General features: G+C 40.8%; 1 protein-coding gene across 1 annotated transcript; it reads left to right on the top strand.

Moving 5' to 3' along the window:
* Window positions 1–4,925: 4,925 nt before the first annotated feature.
* Window positions 4,926–18,483, top strand: LOC149190866 (uncharacterized). Its single transcript, XM_089410609.1, has 2 exons — window positions 4,926–5,481; window positions 18,176–18,483. Exons 1-2 carry the CDS (start codon window positions 4,926–4,928, stop codon window positions 18,481–18,483), a joined length of 864 nt encoding a protein of 287 aa, XP_089266735.1.
* Window positions 18,484–18,793: the final 310 nt, after the last annotated feature.

The following is an 18,793-nucleotide window of genomic DNA, read 5'->3' as shown; positions in this document are numbered from 1 at the left end:
GTATTTGTTGCCTTGGGCTTAGATTTAATTATTTTTGCTAGAGGGGGATCCCTCTACCTTTGTGGTTTATCCTTTAGGAGATTGATTCCTTTGAGCCAGATCTATTTTCCTCTATATTTTTTGCAGTTGTACTTTGCTGAGTAAAGCCCTTTCTATATTTAAAAGAAAAAAAAATGTGAAGTTCTCATGGAACTAGATTGGCTCAAGGATTGAAATCTTTAGTTGGAATTATTTTGATGCGACTGAGAGGACTGCGATCGGATCTGCGAGCGTGACCTAGCCCCTGCGCCGCCCCAGTGCTGGTGCTGCGATCGGCAGCTGCGGCTCTTGGCAACCATGCCCAGTGAAGGGGAGGCGGATCCTCCCCCCCTCCCTCCAGAAGTTATAGAATTCCAAAAAATTATTGAAGCATGCAACAAACGCCCACCATCTGCTCAACAACGGAAATTCGTCAAGAAAAAAGAATGCATTCCCTCGGTGGCCCTCCCTGAGGAAGAAACCTGCCGCTCAGCTCTGAATCTAGCTGATAGAGGGCTCATAGGGCAGTTCACCGGCCTCTGGCCATCACCCAAATCTGTAGAAAACTGGATCAAGAGAAACTGGACCCCTCTGATCAAGGAGGGAATTAAATCCTATTTTGTAGGCAAAGGTTTCTTTGTATTTGTCTTTGAATCAGCAGAAGACCGAAGTCTCATCTTCAGGAACGGGCCATACTTCATGGGGCCACAGGGACTATACTTAAACAAATGGTCTCCAGATTTTGACCCGACCCAAGATGTTCCTTCTGCGGTTCCAGTTTGGGTGCGGCTTCCCCACCTTCCCCTGCACTGCTGGAGTCATAAATCTCTCCAAATCATCGGCAACTCCCTTGGAAAATACATTGATCAGGCTGCAAGGAAAGATCAATATTCCTGTGCTCGAATATGTGTGGAAGTAGATCTGGAAGAAGGACTACCCGAAGCAATAAAACTTATTGTGGCAGGATGGTCACATATCCAAGAGCTGGATTACGAGCAGATCCCCTTCAAATGCAGACACTGCCATGACTATGGCCACTTCGCAAAATATTGCAAGAAAAAAACAGAAGATCAGAGCCATCCCCACAAGGGAGATCAATGGACCACAATTCAGAAAACGGGCCATGCAAAAGCAACAGGGAAAGGAGCCACAAAAGGGAATAACCAAGGAAAAGCTAGCAAAGAAAATGAAACCCAACAGCAACCGAATGAGACCCCAAGCATTGAAGAAGCCTCTCCATTAGAACCTCCAGAAACGGATATGATCAACCCAGCACAGGTCGAAGAACCACAGACAAATAAAGAGCAAGGCGGAGATGCATCGATCGGCTCTCCTTAGGACAACCCCTCCAGGCCTTCGTATGCAGATATAATAAAGAAGAAAAAATTTCCAGATCCTTCAGACTCCTCAGATGAAGAGACCTATGAGAGACCCTCAAAGAAAGCAGGCAGGAAGACCCACAAAGCAGCCAGGGAGGAGGAGGCAGAGCGTCTCAAAATGCAAGGAAGCCAGTCCACAATAGAGATGACTATAGGAAGAAATACTAGAGGAAGATCCATCAAGGGAGGAATCCCAAATCCCTCGCCAGGTAAATAATGCGTATAGTCTCTTGGAACTGTAGAGGCCTGGGGACCCAACCAAAAATTGAAGCCGTCAAAGATCTGATGAAAATAGAACCCTCAGACATCCTATTGCTCCAAGAGACCAAAATCGATGGGCAAGCCCTCAAGGATATCAGCAAATCTAAATGGAAGAAGAACGAAGGCATAGCAGTCAGCTCAAGGGGAACCTTGGGGGGCGTTGCAACTCTCTGGTTGGAAGATCAGTTTCACCTGTCAAACTCCCATGAGACCCAACACTGGATCTTCACGGAGCTCAAGCATTTAGAAAGTAAGTTAACTATAGCTTTATTCAATTTATATGTTCCTGTAAATTATGTAGAAAAAAGAGACTGTTGGAATACTCTTTCGGCCTTCTTAGATCAACACTCCCTAAACAACATTGTCCTGGGAGGAGATCTCAACTTAGTCATGAAGCCAAAAGAAAAAAGGGGGGGAAACAGCAGCAGAGATCAGTTGCTCCCATTGGTAGAGGAAATAATGCAGCAGAGGGATCTACTTGATTTTGCCCCGGTGAGAGGCAAATATACTTGGACCAACAACAGATCTGGGTCTGACCACATCGCTGCCCGGCTGGACAGATTTCTAATTCAAAGTTCCCTGCTGATGGAAAATCTTCTCATATCAACAAAAATTCTTCCCAAGCTCTCCTCGGATCACAAGCCAATCCAACTCCTTTTGGCTCCTGAAGAAGATCTTGGCCCCATTCCCTTTAAATTCAGTCCTCTTTGGATTGAAAAAGCAGGGTTCATGGACACGATCCAATCAACTTGGGATATCTCCATCAACGGATCCCCAAATTTTGTTTGGGAGCAAAAATTAAAAGCCACCAAAAAAGCTCTAAAAGAGTGGCTAAGGAAACTCCATAACCCCACCATCCAGCAGAGAAAATTCGATGTTCAGCAGCTGGAAACCTTGCAAACTGATATGGAAGGGCTCAACATTACCCCGGAAAATTTAAATAAAGAAGCAGCCTTCCAAAGAAACATCCACCAATCCTGCAGAAGGGAAGAAGAGCACTGGAGACTTAAATCTCGCAGCCTCTGGCTAAAGGCAGGAGACCGAAATACTGCCTTTTTCCACCAACAATACAAAGCCCGCCTATCTCGGAATCATATCACTGAGATTAAAAATGATGAAGGGCGGATCTATAATAAATTCGACCAAATAAAAATTGCAGCTGAAAATCATTTCAAAAATCTATATGGCACAAGGCATGAAGGAAGCAAAGAATACATTGAGGATCTTCTCTCTCATATTGCCCACCTCATCACCCATGAAGACAATCAGGCTTTACTGAAACCAGTTTCTGAAGAAGAAATCATCAAGGTTATTTGGGCAATGGAATCAGATAAGGCCCCTGGGCCAGACGGTTTCACAATACATTTCTTCAAAGTCTGCAGGGACATCATCAAAATAGACTTGCTGAAAATGATACAAGGTTTCTTTGGGAAAGCCAAGATTGGGGGAGGCACCAACTCCACCTTTCTCGCTCTAATACCAAAAGAGGCCAACCCGGAAACATTCAGCAGGTTTAGGCCCATCTCCCTATGCAATGCCTCCTATAAAATTCTGTCCAAGATTCTGGCAAACAGAATTAAACCCCTTCTGGACAAGCTGATATCCAATGCCCAAGGGGGGTTTGTCAAAGGCAGACATATCTTGGACAATATCATCCAAGTGCAGGAAGCCATCCATTCCAGCAAACAGAGGAAAGAGAAGGGGATGCTGATCAAGCTTGATATGGCTAACGCATTCGATAGAGTCAACCATTCCTTTCTTCTCCAAGTCCTACGATCCTTTGGCTTTCCTCCTCAGTTCATCAATCTTATCAAAGCTTGCATCTCATGCCCCTGGATTGCCCCCATGGTTAATGGACGCCCAACATCCTTCTTTCAAGCTCAGCGCGGATTAAGGCAAGGCTGTCCACTCTCACCTTTCTTGTACATTCTCATGGCAGATTCTCTTAGCAGGAAGCTGGCTGCGGAAATGAACACAGGAGAACTCCCAGGAATCCGAATCGCAAATGATCTAAACCCAATAAATCATGCTTTATTTGCAGATGACTCCATTCTTCTAGGAGGAGCCTCTACTAGAATCGCAGCCAATTTTAATGCTGTTTTAAAATGTTATTGTAGAGCTTCAGGAGCTGTTATAAATGACAGAAAGAGCTCGATCTTCGGATGGAATGTGAGCCAACATAATCTCAATAATATAGCCCAGATCCTTGGATTTGAGTGCTTCGCTCAATGGGACAGCATCAAATATCTCGGCTTACCCCTCACAACCGGAGTCAATAACAGATCTTTGTGGCATGGCATCATAAGCAAAATTAAAGACAAGATCACTTCCTGGGGAGGTTATTGGCTAACCAAGGGAGGGAAAATTATCCTTCTTAAATCCGTCTTATCTGCTCTTCCCATTTATCAAGCCTCCTTTCTTCTGGCCCCGAAACACATTACGGATCAGATCTCCTGTCTTCTACGAGACTTTCTCTGGAAAGGAGGCAGAGGCAACCACAATAAAATTCATCTGGCAAACTGGGAACTAGTCAAGCGGCCAACTCTCGATGGTGGGCTCCAGATCAGAGATCCTGCTCTTTCTAATCTGCTACTTGGATGCAAGCTTCTGTGGAAAATATACTCAGATCCTACACATCAGGTCAGTGAAACGTTCATCTCAAAATATGCGCAGGGGATCTCCCTCAGGCACCTGTCAGCAAATAATACTTCAGTAGGCACTCTCACCTGGAATCTCTGCAGGAAAAGCATAAGCAGCTTCAGTAAACATCTATACCGCATCCCGGGTAATGGGGAGAAGACCCTTCTCTGGAAAGATCGCATCATGAACAGCCCTCCTCTTAACTCCCATGCAGAAATCCGGGACATCAGAAACTGGCTTCACGATGCAGGAATAAGAAAGTTGAATGATATCTCTGAGTGGGACAGCAAAGGAAATTGGATCGAATGGGCGATCCCTCCAGTGCCAGCGCAGTTTCAACACCAAACTGAAATTCTCAAATCACTGCTCTTAAATGCAGCGCCGATACACCGCAATATCGCTGACAGATGGGGGTGGGGTGAAACTGGGTTTTATACGCCATCTTTGGGTTACTCTGCCCTGCAGATCAAAAAAGACAGACTGAGAACGCCATCGTTCTAGAAACAGGTATGGAGTGCCAAGGGACTTCCCAAAGTCAATTTCTTCTTTTGGACCCTCATTCAGAATAAACAGCTCACAGGGGACAACTTGGCAAAACGAAACTTTGTTGGGCCTCATAGATGTGCAATGTGCAGAAACTCAGGAGAAACAGCCTCCCACCTGTTTATTGACTGCGTTTTTGCCAAAGAAGTTTGGACATTAACCCTTCTTGGTCTGCCCGTCTCCCCGCCCCATCACAGCTCCATTGCTGTTCTCTTTTCTGAATGGCTTCATCACTATCCTCATCCCATTCCAAATAAATCCTTGTGGCTTCACATATGGCTTTCCATTCCTAAATTTGTAAGCTGGGAAATTTGGCTGGCCCGGAATGATTTAATTTTCAACAATTCCTCTCGCTCTCCTGCTAAATCCGCCTCAATTGCTAAAGCCCTCCTCATAGAATCAGTCCTCCAGCACTCCCATTTCTCTGACTCCTCCCTTCTCCCCTCTGAAAAGGCTTGGCTGAACCTCCACAGCCCTCATCCCTCTTGCAAAGTCCTCTCCCTTCCCCCTCCCCTCCCCTCTCCTTCATGGAAAATCAGAGAATCTGAAGCAGCTTTCCAAAACTGGTGGAAGAAGCAAAACACAACTTCAATCTTCTTTGACGGAGCCTCCAAAGGAAATCCGGGGGCTGCGGGAGCTGGTGGGTGTTTAGTCAATTTAGTGTTCCTAAATTGCTAGTATTAATTGTCAACCCGAGGCTCGTAAGCTGATGAAGTGAAGGTGTACTATATGTACTTAAGCAACCTCTTAGAGCTTTTTGTCGTTTGGGGGTGTTGTTTATGGTTAACTTTTCTTCCTAAGATGGAGTGATGATTATAGACAGATGAGTGAAAGTGTGTGTAAAGTGAGTTCTAGGTGAGTGAAAGTGTGTGTGATTGGTGATTCTAATTACTTGCTGAATTTGTAAAGGAAAAGAACTTGAAAGAAATGAATAAATTGAAATGACTTGAAAGCAAATGACCACGTTCTAATGGCATTAGTCTCTATCCATATTGCTGCAAATAAAAGAAACAAGAAAATCACTTCAAGGATTGATGATAATGGTTATCTCTTCCTAACTCCCTGCTTCTACCACATAGTACTGCGTAAAACACGATTAGGAAGTAGCTAAAGACAAATCCAAGAATTGATAAAAACTCTAAGTGACAAATTATAGCACTACTAAGCCTTTTTCATCATACTGCTTCCTACATGTGTGATTATGTGTAACAAGTGGAAAAAGTATTAGTGCCACAAGCCAAGACTACTTAAAAACAAGCTGCAATTAATTAGTGTTCTGTTCTCTGAAAGATAAACCATTCATGATAAAGAGAACATAAATTAGTTAGCATCCAACTTGTAAAACTAAGCTAAAAACTAGTCTAGAAAACAGAGTAAAAAGGGCAGCGTTATGAACAAGACAACTGCAACTACCATTAGATATTAAAGCAAATACAACACACTCAATCCCGGGTAAAAACCTGCAAAGAAGCAAATCTGATCAGTGAAAATAAAGGCTGCAGCAATGAAAAGAAAGTAAGCTGTACATAACTTCAAGAAAAAGAAATGCTGTAAGTAAAATAAAGAAATTGCAGAAATATACACATGAAATACTTTACAAGGCTAATACGAACAGGGGCCCTCCATTCATATTATCCACAGAAAACTCAGATGCTCTTAAGACTTCAAAACAGCGTTTCCATTACTTTATATGCAGAGATACATAGTCAAAAAGTGCTGGAACAACTCTTATAAAAACAGAGTTTGAAAACGTGCCAAAATTCTCACAAGTACATACACTACAGCATCTAAAAGTTAACATAAGCATACGCAGACGCAAATATATATAGGCATCTGCAAGATGGCCTAATACGTAAACATAAAAACAGAAAATAAACTGGCTGTCATGCGTATTAAAGGTGCAGTTAACACGTCATAGGCTTCGTGGTCAAGCTGGAGGTCCTGGTCGATATGGGCAATGAATCCAGCATTAGATCATGTCCCCCACGGCTTTCAAAACACGGACAAGTCACCTTTTCCACCGACGTGATCAAACAGCTTACGTATCAACGTTAAGCTGCCTTTATTTGACCGTAACTTGACCCCCTTTGACCGGAGGTACAAATGACGTGGCCGGCTGAACTGATGGCACAGGAACCTCGAGCACGTATATTCCAACATGCCCACATGGCTCGTTCTGCAAAATAGCACGTGGAACCTTGAGATCAACAAAATGGCTGCGGGATCATCAGATGGCTGCGGAATCAGCAGATGGCTGCGGAATCAGCAGAAAGCTGCGGAATACCTGTAAGTATGTCAAAAACTAAACAAAACAATTACCCATTAGCAAAGCTCACTTGATCATGTTTAATGACAACTAATGTAATGATCTGGGTGGAAAATGAGGCAAAAGAGAGAGGAAAGTGATGAAAACAGTAGGTAATGATGGATGATAAGGTGTAAAGTAGGGACTCTACATACCCCCACTACGAGGGCATTGCATGTCCTCATGCAAAAACACTGATCAATCAACCTACTGTGATGCCTCCGCCAAGACATCCAATCTCCTCTTCTTTCTCTGTGTAGACACATTTACCCTTGGCTTCTTTACTAAGCATCTGAACTTTAGGTTGATCAAGGCTATGTTTAGCTTTTTGCATCTCTTCCTTAACTTTTTGTTATTTCTTTGCCACAGGCCCAAATGTAACATGGTGTTATCATGAATCATCTTATCCAATTTGGCTTGCTCTTTCAACTTTTCATTTTCTTGCATGATATGTCGATTTAGAACCTCAATCTCAAAAATTTCCTGTTTTAAGGAGTGGATTTGTTGTTCTAAAGGTTGAACATTGCTTGGGCCAGCGGCTGCTTGCTCCAATGTTTCCAGATAATTATACACTTTTTGCTGCTCCAGGTCAACCTCAGGTGACTTTTTGGGACTTGGTTCATAATCAAATTCAGATCCATGTTCATGCTCAAGTTCATGTTCAAACGGACTTTCCTCACGTGGAGGACTAGTCTCAATATGCTCAGCGTGTGAAGGACTTTTCTCTAAGTCAGGACTTGTAGCACCTTTTTGAGGTGAGCCTAAGTCAATGAAGAATGACTGTTTACCCTTTGTGGCCCCTACTTTTCTATTTTGTAATCTGCTGCTCCTTCTTACAGAGGTGGTACTCTGTTTTTCTTTTGGTACTTTTTGCTTCTGTTTTTCCACCTTTTTAGAGAGGGCAGTTTTATGAAGTTTGGCCATTCTTTGAGCTAAGGGCTGAGTGTCTTCCTCACTAGTATTCTCAGGAGTGAGGTGAGTTTCTTGGACTACAGATTTACCTTTATCTTGCTTTCGTTTCTTCCTCCCTTCTTTTCTTTTCTGAGCAATTTCTTGAGAAAGTTCTGAAAGAGTTTTAGTGATAATTCCTTGGGCTGCTTGGCTATCATCTTCAGTAAATCCAGGATCAATTTCCTATTCAGGATGCTGTATATCAGTTTCCTCATCAAACTGTTCTTGAACAGTTTCCTCTTGGGCAGTGGTTTCAGGAATAGTGGTATCAGGAACAATAGTTTCTGTTTGGGCAGTAGTTTCTTGGTTAACCCCCTCTCCTCTTTTTCTTCTACTTCTTTTTGGTACTTGAGGGGACCCTCCAGAAGTTTCTCCTAATTCTTGAAAATGGTTTTTTATGAGAAACCTCTCCCATGTGTCTCTTTTTGATTTCAATTGTTCCTCCACTAGCAATTTCACAAGACCGTGATGATATAGATGTGCTTCAATATTTCTGGGGTTCCTTTGGACACTTGCACACATTTTCTTAAGACTTGAAAGCAGAAAGTATGGGAGGTTAATATCATCTCCTAGAAAATGCATCATAACCTTTGCATGATAAACATATAAGACCCCAAATCTTCCCTCACAAGTGAAAAATTTTTGCACTAACAAGAGTAAAGTGGTCCACTCCTCCTTAACATAAGAAACAGGAATCCCTTTGGTAAAGATACTTGTGTCCATACCTGGGTTTTTTAAAATTTGTTTCCACTACTGATCTTGAACTGACCGGTTCTTAAACCACCTTTCTCTAGTCTATGGAAGTGAGGTAGCTTGTGCTATGCTGCTTTCATTGACTGTGAATTGTAAGTCCCCTATCTCCACGTGATTATCCTTTTCTCTGAAGGACCTTGCAAAGGCCTTGGTAACCTCCTTATGGTAGCCTCTGAACTTCTGTATACATTGTAACCAGTTTGCCTTTTGTAATGCCTCTTTGACCTGAGGATAACCCTCCAAAAACTTTGAACCTTCCGGTTCTGCCCTTAAGAGCTTTCCCATTGGCTCTTATGGCTCTGTTCTAAAACACGGCTTTAAGGATGGCTTTACACAGTAAACTCACGGCTCTGTTTTGGAACACGGCTTCAAAACGGTTTTGACTCAGTGGATTTACGGCCTCAACATAGTGGATTATGGTTTTAGCTTTGGATACGGCCGTAACAGACCTTCACTGGTGATAGAATTAGCGTAGAGGAAAAACAGAGTATAGTAGCAGCGTATTGCACAGCGTAAATGGAATGAAACAGTGAGTGGAAATGAAATAGCGGAAGTGAAATGATATGAGCGTAAGAGGGTAGAAGGGTTATGGAATAATGAATGGAAACAACTATGTCCTTAGATTTCGGTTCGAAGTTACATTTGGCTGCGTGAGTTAATGTCATAGAGACGTAGTACATTAGGTTACGTCACCTAAGTACGAGATCTTAATGAGAGAAGCAGCCGCAAGTGAAATTCAAAATCGTGGTAATCAAGGACTGATAGATGTGGGAGATACGTGGGTATATGGTTGCATGACTGGTAATCATTACACTTAGTGGCAAGAAACATAACCTAGAAAACTTTGCATAATGAAATAACTGCAAGTTTAGGTTTTTAAACCATACCTCAGATTCCCGCTTAGATTTTCCTTTGATGATTTGCCACTAACCCTTCACTGATTTATGGCTGTTGCATGACCATTTTTTATTTATTATTGATGACTACTGAGCTGCAAAGAAATTTCAAACAGACTGTGTTTTTTTTTTATGCAGGTACAGAGAGCTGCGGAATCATTAGATGGCTGCAGAATCTTCAGATAGCTGCGGAATCTGCAGTAGTAGCCTCCGACTGCACAAAAACAACTTTTAACTATCTAAAAATGACTTTATTGATGGAGTGGAATGTAGTGAGTGGATGGATGAATGAAGAAAAAAAAATGAGGTGGAGTGAAAATGAATGAAATGGTGGATGAAATGGTGGTGATGATAAAATGAGATGAAATAAGGGGAGAAAGAGATTTTTTTTTTTTTTTTTTTTTTGGAAAACATGAGGTGTCAGGTGACCCTGATTTTCACCTCAGGTTTTCTGTATGAGACTGCCAATCAGAGATTGGTTTTCAGGCTCATACATTTATTTATTTTTTTTCTTTTTTTCTCTTTTTTTTTTCTTTTTTTTTTTCTTTTTTTTTTTCAAAAACCAAAGATTAGGCTGATGGAGGAGAAGAATCCTTCTCCACCAACCTGATTGCAGAATCTTCTTTGAACAATTTGACAAACTCTTCTTTTGAGAATGGCTTCTGGTAGATTTTCAAGCGGTGGCCATTCACAATAAGAGGAGTATGAAATTCATCAATAGTTTTTACTCGAACTGCTCCATTGCTAAAGACTTCATCAATCTCATATGGCCCAAGCCAATGAGTTTGAAACTTTCCTTTGAAGTCTTTGAATTTTGAATCAAACAATAGAGCCCAATCTCCTTTCTGAAACTTTCTTTCTTTGATATGACGATCATGCCATTTAGATCTTTGGTGCTGAACTAGATCGGTCCTTAGAATTGCATCTTGTCTTATTTCATCTAGCTCATTTAGCTGGTCCATTCTGTGTTTTTGAGCTTCTGAGAGGCTCATTCCCAATTGGACTGCCATCTTGAAGGTCTTGATTTGGAACTCAATAGGAAGCAGGACTTCCTTCCCATAAACAAGTTCATAGGGAGAATGTCCTGTTGTGTTCTTCCATGTGGTCCTATAGGCCCATAAGGCTTCAGGGAGCCTTTCCGCCCAATCTCTTCTATGAAGATGAACAGTCTTGGTGATAATGCCTTCAAGAACTTTATTGGTAGATTCCACTTGACCATTGGATTGCGGATGGTAGGGAGTAGATGTTCTGTGCTTGATCTTATATTCCTCCATCAGCTTCTCCATCAAATTAGATGTAAACTGGCTGCCTTGATCTATCACAATTTCTCTTGGGACACCAAAACGAGTGAAAATATCCTCAAAAAGAAATTGAACAACTGAATTTTCAGTGGCAGAAGGCAATGCTTTTGCTTCTACCCACTTAGTAACATAATCAGTACAAACCAGTATATACTTCTTTTGCTTTGATGGTGGATTAATTGGTCCAACAAAATCTAGAGCCCATTTCTCAAAGGGTTCGATGCATAGCTGAGGCTGTAGAGGCATTTCATTTGAAGGAGTTGGTTTCCCAACTCTTTGGCAGCTGTCGCACCTTCTAACATACTGCTTTGCATCTTTAAAGAGAGAAGGCCAATAATATCCTAAAGAAAGGATCTTATAGGCTGTCCTCTTGTCCGCAAAGTGCCCGCCGCATGGTTCATCATGACATGCCTTAAGGATGTCAGGCATTTCATCTTCCCGAACACACCTTCTGATTATACAATCTGGCCCTGTTTTGAACAATTCATTAGAAATCCAAGAATAATGTGAACTCTCCCGAATGATTTTCCTTTTCTCATTAGGAAATAAGTGTAGAGGAAGCTTCCCTGTAACAAGATAATTAGCCATATCTGCATACCAAGGAGTCTTGGTAGTAACTGCAAACAAGTATTCATCTGGAAACTTATCTTCTACTGGAGAATCTTCATTAGTGTTTTGGATTCTAGACAAGAAATCAGCTACTGTGTTTTGCTTTCCAGGTCTATCTAACACAGCAATGTTAAATTCTTGCAAAAGTAAAAGCCATCTTGTAACTCTACCATTAGTGACAGGTTTGTTCATTAAGTATCTTATGGCAGAGTGATCAGTATGGACAAAGGTTTCATAGCCGGTTATGTAGTGTCTAAACTTGTTGATTGCATGTACCACAGCTAAGAACTCTTTTTCTGTAACAGTATAATTTAACTCAGTAGGAGTCAAATTCTTACTTGTGTAATAAATGGCATAAGGGATCAAATTCTTTTGTCCCAAAACAGCTCCTAGAGCTGTATCTGAAGCATCAGTAGAGATGTGGAAAGGGAGTTTCCAATTTGGCCCCCTTAAGATGGGTGCTTCAGATATTCTAGACTTTAAAGCTTCAAAGGCAGATTGACACTCAGGATCCCATTTAAACTCACAGTCTTTGGTAAGCAATTTGAAAAGAGGAGATGCTATCCTAGTGAAGTTTTCAATAAATCTTCTGTAATACCCAGTAAACCCAAGAAAACTTCTAACATCCTTCTGGCAATTTGGAACAGGTAACTTAGAGATGACTTCAACTTTGGATTTATCAACCTTGATCCCATCTCCTGAAATATGATGTCCTAAAACAATCCCTTCAGTAAACATCATAAAACACTTTTCATGACTTAAAGAAAGATTTGTTTCCTTACATCTTACCAGTACTTTTTCCAAATTTTCCAAAGCTTCTTCAAATGTATTACCATAAACTGTGAAATCGTCCATGTATACCTCTACACAATCATGAATCAGATCTGAAAAGATTCCTAATACAGCCCTTTGAAATGTAGCAGGTGCATTGCACAATCCAAAAGGGAGTACTCGGTAGGCAAAAATTCCCCAAGGACAAGTAAATGTGGTTTTGTCTTGATCTTCAGGTGCTACCTGAATTTGATTGTACCCACTAAAACCATCCAAGAATGAGAAATACTTTTTACCTGCTAAGGTGTCTAGTACCTGATCAATAAAAGGTAAAGGAAAATGATCCTTTAAGGTTGCCTTGTTCAATTCTCGATAATCAATGCAAACTCTCCATTTACCATTCTTTTTGGGCACTATAACCAAGGGAGAAACCCATTGGCTATCTGAGATGGGGTAAATGAAGTTTACCTTGAGCAATTTCTGGAGTTCTTCTTTCACGATTTCCCTAAGGTTTGGATTCATCCTCCTTTGTGGTTGCCTAATAGGTCTACTATTCTCTTCAATGTAGATGTGATGAATACAAGTCTTAGGATCGATTCCTTTTATGTCAGTGTATTCCCATGCAAAGGCAGTGGAATGTTTTTGCAACAGTTTAGTTAATTCTTCTTGTTGTGGTCTTCCCAAGTTTTTGTTAATGTTTAATGTTTTTCCGAGGAGGATTTCAGCTGTAGAACTACCAAACTCTTCCATTGAGAAGAGAGACATTTGTCTAGAGGAGAGATATTCAATGTCTGCATCTATCTGAAAATGTTCAGAGTCATATTCTAAAGATACTTCAAAATTTTCTAATGTATTTAGAATTTGACTATCCTCACTGATCTCAGAGATGGTTAGAACTGGTTGTATAGTATCTTCATCCTCTACCCATTCATCTTCTCCTATTTCTGTTATAGCTTTTGCTGGGGGATACAAGTTGAACTTCTTGGTGGAATTACCATCTGATATATACATGTCTCCAGACCTACATCTTATGAAAGCATCAGCTGTGGCCAGCCAAGGTCTTCCTAAAATAAGAGGATGTCCTCCTAGATTGCTCTTGGGAGTTAAAATCATAAAATCAACTGGATATTCCCAAGAATCTAGAGAGACTGGAATATCTTCCAATACACCATCAGGTTTAATGATTGATCTATCTGCAAGCTGCAGCAAAGTAGGTGTAAAGAGAAGATTAGGAAGTTTTAACTGATCCATGGTCTGTCTACTCATGATGTTGATCGCGGCCCCTAAGTCAATCAAAGTATTTGGGATTTCAACCCCATTAATATGAGTTTTGACAATAGGACTACCGGGATCTACATACTTTTGCATGGTAATCTTACCCATCATTATGTCTGCAATTTTTCCAACTAGATGTATCCTTTTAGTATCTCTGGTTCTTTTTACTGTTTTCTTCAAACTCAACTCCTTTATTGTCTTCACTAGAATGGGAATTTCCTTAATGGCTTGTAACAAGGGGATCTTGATACATACATTCTTCAATTCATCTAGGAAGTTATAGTCAGGCACCCATATCTACATTTCCACCCCTTTATCAATTTGCAATCTTTCAGGAAAGGGAGGTGTAGTTGTAGGTGTAGGTTGCTCAACTAGGGGAGTTGTAGAGATTGATTCTTTTTCTTTTTCTTTTTGGATATTTTGGGTTTGAAGTGATACTTCAGAACCTTTATTGACTTTGAGAGATTCCTCCTCAGAAATGCTTGGTTGTTGAACACTTGTGGAAGGTTGATCTAGGATTCTACCTGATCTAAGTTGTACTTCATTAAGAGGAACAACCATATAGGTAGGGAATGGTTGACCTTCCATCATGTAAGCATTTTGAGGGTTCCTATTATTTGGATTTGGTAATGGCTGAGAGGGAAGTTGATTAGATTTCTGCTGGGATTGAAGTGCTAATTGAGAATTTTGATTTTGTGGAGGAGGTTGTTGTTGTTGAGGGTATGGCAATGATAGTTGTTGACCTTGGTTTGGAAGTTGTGGAGCTTGCTGATTCTGAAATGATGGAGGATATTGATAGAATTGTGCAAATCTCCCATAAGTATTTTGCATGCTTTGCATCCATGCTTGGAAAGCATTTTGTGGTTGAGGCCAAGGTTGTTGCCAAGGATTCCAACTTGGTTGGGATTGAGAATTCATAGAGTTGTTAAACCCCTGATTCTGTTGTCCTTGCCAAGGTCTCCTTGCAATAAAACAGAGAGATTCGAGTGTATCTGGATCCTCTTGAAAGACTGCTTTGAGGCCAGGAATTGAGGGACAATCCTTGGTCTCATGAGTTTCTGAGCAAATTACACATGTTTCTACAACGTGTGCATCTAAGGGACATTCCCTTAAAGCATGTTTCTTTCTACATTTCGGGCAAAAGATAGCCAAAGCCTCGGCTACTGCTTTTTGTTTATTGTGAATCTTAAGGGTATCAAGTTGTTCACTAAGACTCCCTAAGATGTCAGTTTTAAATTCATCAAGCATATTGCCGATTTCAGCCCTACTCACTGATCCTGTTGCAGATTTATTCGCCCTAAGGAGAGAAGGATCTCTAGGCCCTTTTTGAGTTTTTGATTTGCCCCTTGAGAGATGGATACAAAGTTCTGCTATGTCATTGAGAGAAAGTTGAGAAATATCCCCTTTCCCCATCATGTTTAAGATGTCTATCCATTCATCCCTGATGGCCTTTAATAAGAGGGCTTTTAAGGTCTCTTCATCCAAGGTATTCATTTTTGCTCTTTTCAAGTTATATTGAAATCTTTCAAGTAAATCTTCTAGACTCTCATCTTCTTTTTGTACCATTTTAAAAACCTCGTCCTTGTGATTAGTAGGCATGCAATAGTCTAAATACCTATCCAAAAATGTCTGTTTCATCTCATCCCAAGTCCTAATGGATTGAGTGAGTAACCCCATGAACCATTTCAAGGCTTGATCCTTCAGTGTTGAAGGGAACAACTTGAGTTTCTGAGAGTCATCCAGGTAGTCATAAGTTCGACACACCACTTCAAACTCAAATAAGAATGTTTCAGGGTCCTCAGTCCTTAACCCATGGAAGTTAGGGAGGACAGATGGTGATATGTTTTTCATAGTGGCTCGGGAATCCTCATTAACAATGGGAAACCCAAATGAATTATCCCCATTTCTATTTCCTCCTCCAATGGGACCTCTACCTCCATTATTGTTATTGTTATTTCCTCCTCCTCCTCTACCTCTACCTCTACCTCCTCCTTCTTCCTCTGCCATGATGATTCTCCTAGGGATTTCAAAATCTTCTGGTTCCTCTACAAAAGGTGAATGAGAAGAGATTTCTCCTTCTTCTTCAGATGATTCCAATTCCTCAATTACAATTGGTCTTCCTGTAGGAGAAAGAGAAGAGTCTCTTCCTGGTTCAAACTCAATAGAAGGTGTAGGAGAGTCAACTCTTGGCTCTTGAATTCCAGGAATTCTAGGACTAGGAGTTTCGGTTGGAGATAAGGGGGGTGTCTCTTGTCTATCCCTTGAAGCAGATGGACTTGTAAAAATTGAACTTCGAGCTCTAGCTAAAAACCGTCCTCTAGAATCTCTAGCTCTATGCATGTCATTTTTTTATTTTTTCTTCAAGTCAAGTTAATAGTTCTTTTTCTGATCTTCCAGTTCACTCTAGGTGCAAGAAGAGAGCATACTCAAGAGACTACTAAATCAATAACTTTCTCCTTTCTGATCCTCCAGATCACTTTAAAGTGCAAGAGGAGAGCATACTTGGATAGGTTATTAACTTCTTTCCTCGAAATTTTTATATTTTTTTTTTCCTCTAAGTATGGCTACTTAATTTCACTTCCCCGGCAATGGCGCCAAAATGTTTAGTCAATTTAGTGTTCCTAAATTGCTAGTATTAATTGTCAACCCGGGGATCGTAAGCTGATGAAGTGAAGGTGTACTATATGTACTTAAGCAACCTCTTAGAGCTTTTTGTCGTTTGGGGGTGTTGTTTATGGTTAACTTTTCTTCCTAAGATGGAGTGATGATTATAGACAGATGAGTGAAAGTGTGTGTAAAGTGAGTTCTAGGTGAGTGAAAGTGTGTGTGATTGGTGATTCTAATTACTTGCTGAATTTGTAAAGGAAAAGAACTTGAAAGAAATGAATAAATTGAAATGACTTGAAAGCAAATGACCACGTTCTAATGGCATTAGTCTCTATCCATATTGCTGCAAATAAAAGAAACAAGAAAATCACTTCAAGGATTGATGATAATGGTTATCTCTTCCTAACTCCCTGCTTCTACCACATAGTACTGCGTAAAACACGATTAGGAAGTAGCTGAAGACAAATCCAAGAATTGATAAAAACTCTAAGTGACAAATTATAGCACTACTAAGCCTTTTTCATCATATTGCTTCCTACATGTGTGATTATGTGTAACAAGTGGAAAAAGTATTAGTGCCACAAGCCAAGACTACTTAAAAACAAGCTGCAATTAATTAGTGTTCTGTTCTCTGAAAGATAAACCATTCATGATAAAGAGAACATAAATTAGTTAGCATCCAACTTGTAAAACTAAGCTAAAAACTAGTCTAGAAAACAGAGTAAAAAGGGCAGCGTTATGAACAAGACAACTGCAACTACCATTAGATATTAAAGCAAATACAACACACTCAATCCCGGGTAAAAACCTGCAAAGAAGCAAATCTGATCAGTGAAAATAAAGGCTGCAGCAATGAAAAGAAAGTAAGCTGTACATAACTTCAAGAAAAAGAAATGCTGTAAGTAAAATAAAGAAATTGCAGAAATATACACATGAAATACTTTACAAGGCTAATACGAACAGGGGCCCTCCATTCATATTATCCACAGAAAACTCAGATGCTCTTAAGACTTCAAAACAGCGTTTCCATTACTTTATATGCAGAGATACATAGTCAAAAAGTGCTGGAACAGCTCTTATAAAAACAGAGTTTGAAAACGTGCCAAAATTCTCACAAGTACATACACTACAGCATCTAAAAGTTAACATAAGCGTACGCAGACGCAAATATATATAGGCATCTGCAAGATGGCCTAATACGTAAACATAAAAACAGAAAATAAACTGACTGTCATGCGTATTAAAGGTGCAGTTAACACGTCATAGGCTTCGTGGTCAAGCTGGAGGTCCTGGTCGATATGGGCAATGAATCCAGCATTAGATCATGTCCCCCACGGCTTTCAAAACACGGACAAGTCACCTTTTCCACCGACGTGATCAAACAGCTTACGTATCAACGTTAAGCTGCCTTTATTTGACCGTAACTTGACCCCCTTTGACCGGAGGTACAAATGACGTGGCCGGCTGAACTGATGGCACAGGAACCTCGAGCACGTATATTCCAACATGCCCACGTGGCTCGTTCTGCAAAATAGCACGTGGAACCTTGAGATCAACAAAATGGCTGCGGGATCATCAGATGGCTGCGGAATCAGCAGAAAGCTGCGGAATACCTGTAAGTATGTCAAAAACTAAACAAAACAATTACCCATTAGCAAAGCTCACTTGATCATGTTTAATGACAACTAATGTAATGATCTGGGTGGAAAATGAGGCAAAAGAGAGAGGAAAGTGATGAAAACAGTAGGTAATGATGGATGATAAGGTGTAAAGTAGGGACTCTACATGGAGTCATATACTTCGCAGACAATCTCAGAAAGGTCCATTTCTGCTAGGGGCTTGGCATTTCCACAAACAATCAGGCAGAGCTTCTTGCCCTCACAAAAGCCTGCCAAATAGCTCGGGATAAAGGCATCAAAGACTGGCAAGCATTTGGAGACTCCGAAATCCTCATTAGGAAGATCAATTCAGATGACCAGTTCAGCAATGCAATCCTCAATAAGTCTCTGAATAGGCTGAAGCTAATCCTGCAAGACTTCACCTCCTACAAAATTTATCACATCCTCAGAAGTCTGAATAGGGAGGCAGACGAAATGGCAAACAAAGGTTGCCTATTAGAACCGGGAACTCTAAACTACAATGGAAACAGCGCTAATTCATATAGCATATCTTAGCTAAAGGGCAGATCAGAATAAGAAGCAGAAAGCAAGGATCATACCACACTGAACATGCATGAGAGGAATAAGACTGATATCTTCGGCACATCATCTGAAACAGGGCTCAGCAAGAGGTGTACAGGTAAAATTTGGGGAACTTACTCCTTAGCAAATACATTCTCACAGGGAAGTAGCAGCTTGAAAAAGATGGAGGCCTGCAAATTATTTCGGAACAGAGGAGCCCCTTTTTGCAAATGCCAAGTCTTTCCTCCATCGAATCTGAAGGCAGCATATGCATCTCACCTCAACAATCAGTTGGACTTTGTCG

Source organism: Pinus tabuliformis, chromosome 3_1 (assembly GCF_031772625.1).
Source record: "Pinus tabuliformis cultivar Carrire ecotype Pingquan chromosome 3_1, CPIR1, whole genome shotgun sequence".
Taxonomy (NCBI): Eukaryota; Viridiplantae; Streptophyta; class Pinopsida; order Pinales; family Pinaceae; genus Pinus; species Pinus tabuliformis.
Note: the sequence above shows the minus strand (reverse complement) of the source record. Positions and strands in the feature narration are given on the sequence as shown.

What these genes read in the sequence shown, in the direction of transcription:
- LOC149190866 (XM_089410609.1), top strand. Translation starts at nt 4,926, where the DNA reads ATGTGCAGAAACTCAGGAGAAACAGCCTCCCACCTGTTTATTGACTGC. An exon ending in TCCGGGGGCTGCGGGAGCTG is followed by an intron (nt 5,482 to 18,175) that starts GTGGGTGTTTAG and finishes ACAATCAGGCAG; the next exon opens with AGCTTCTTGCCCTCACAAAA.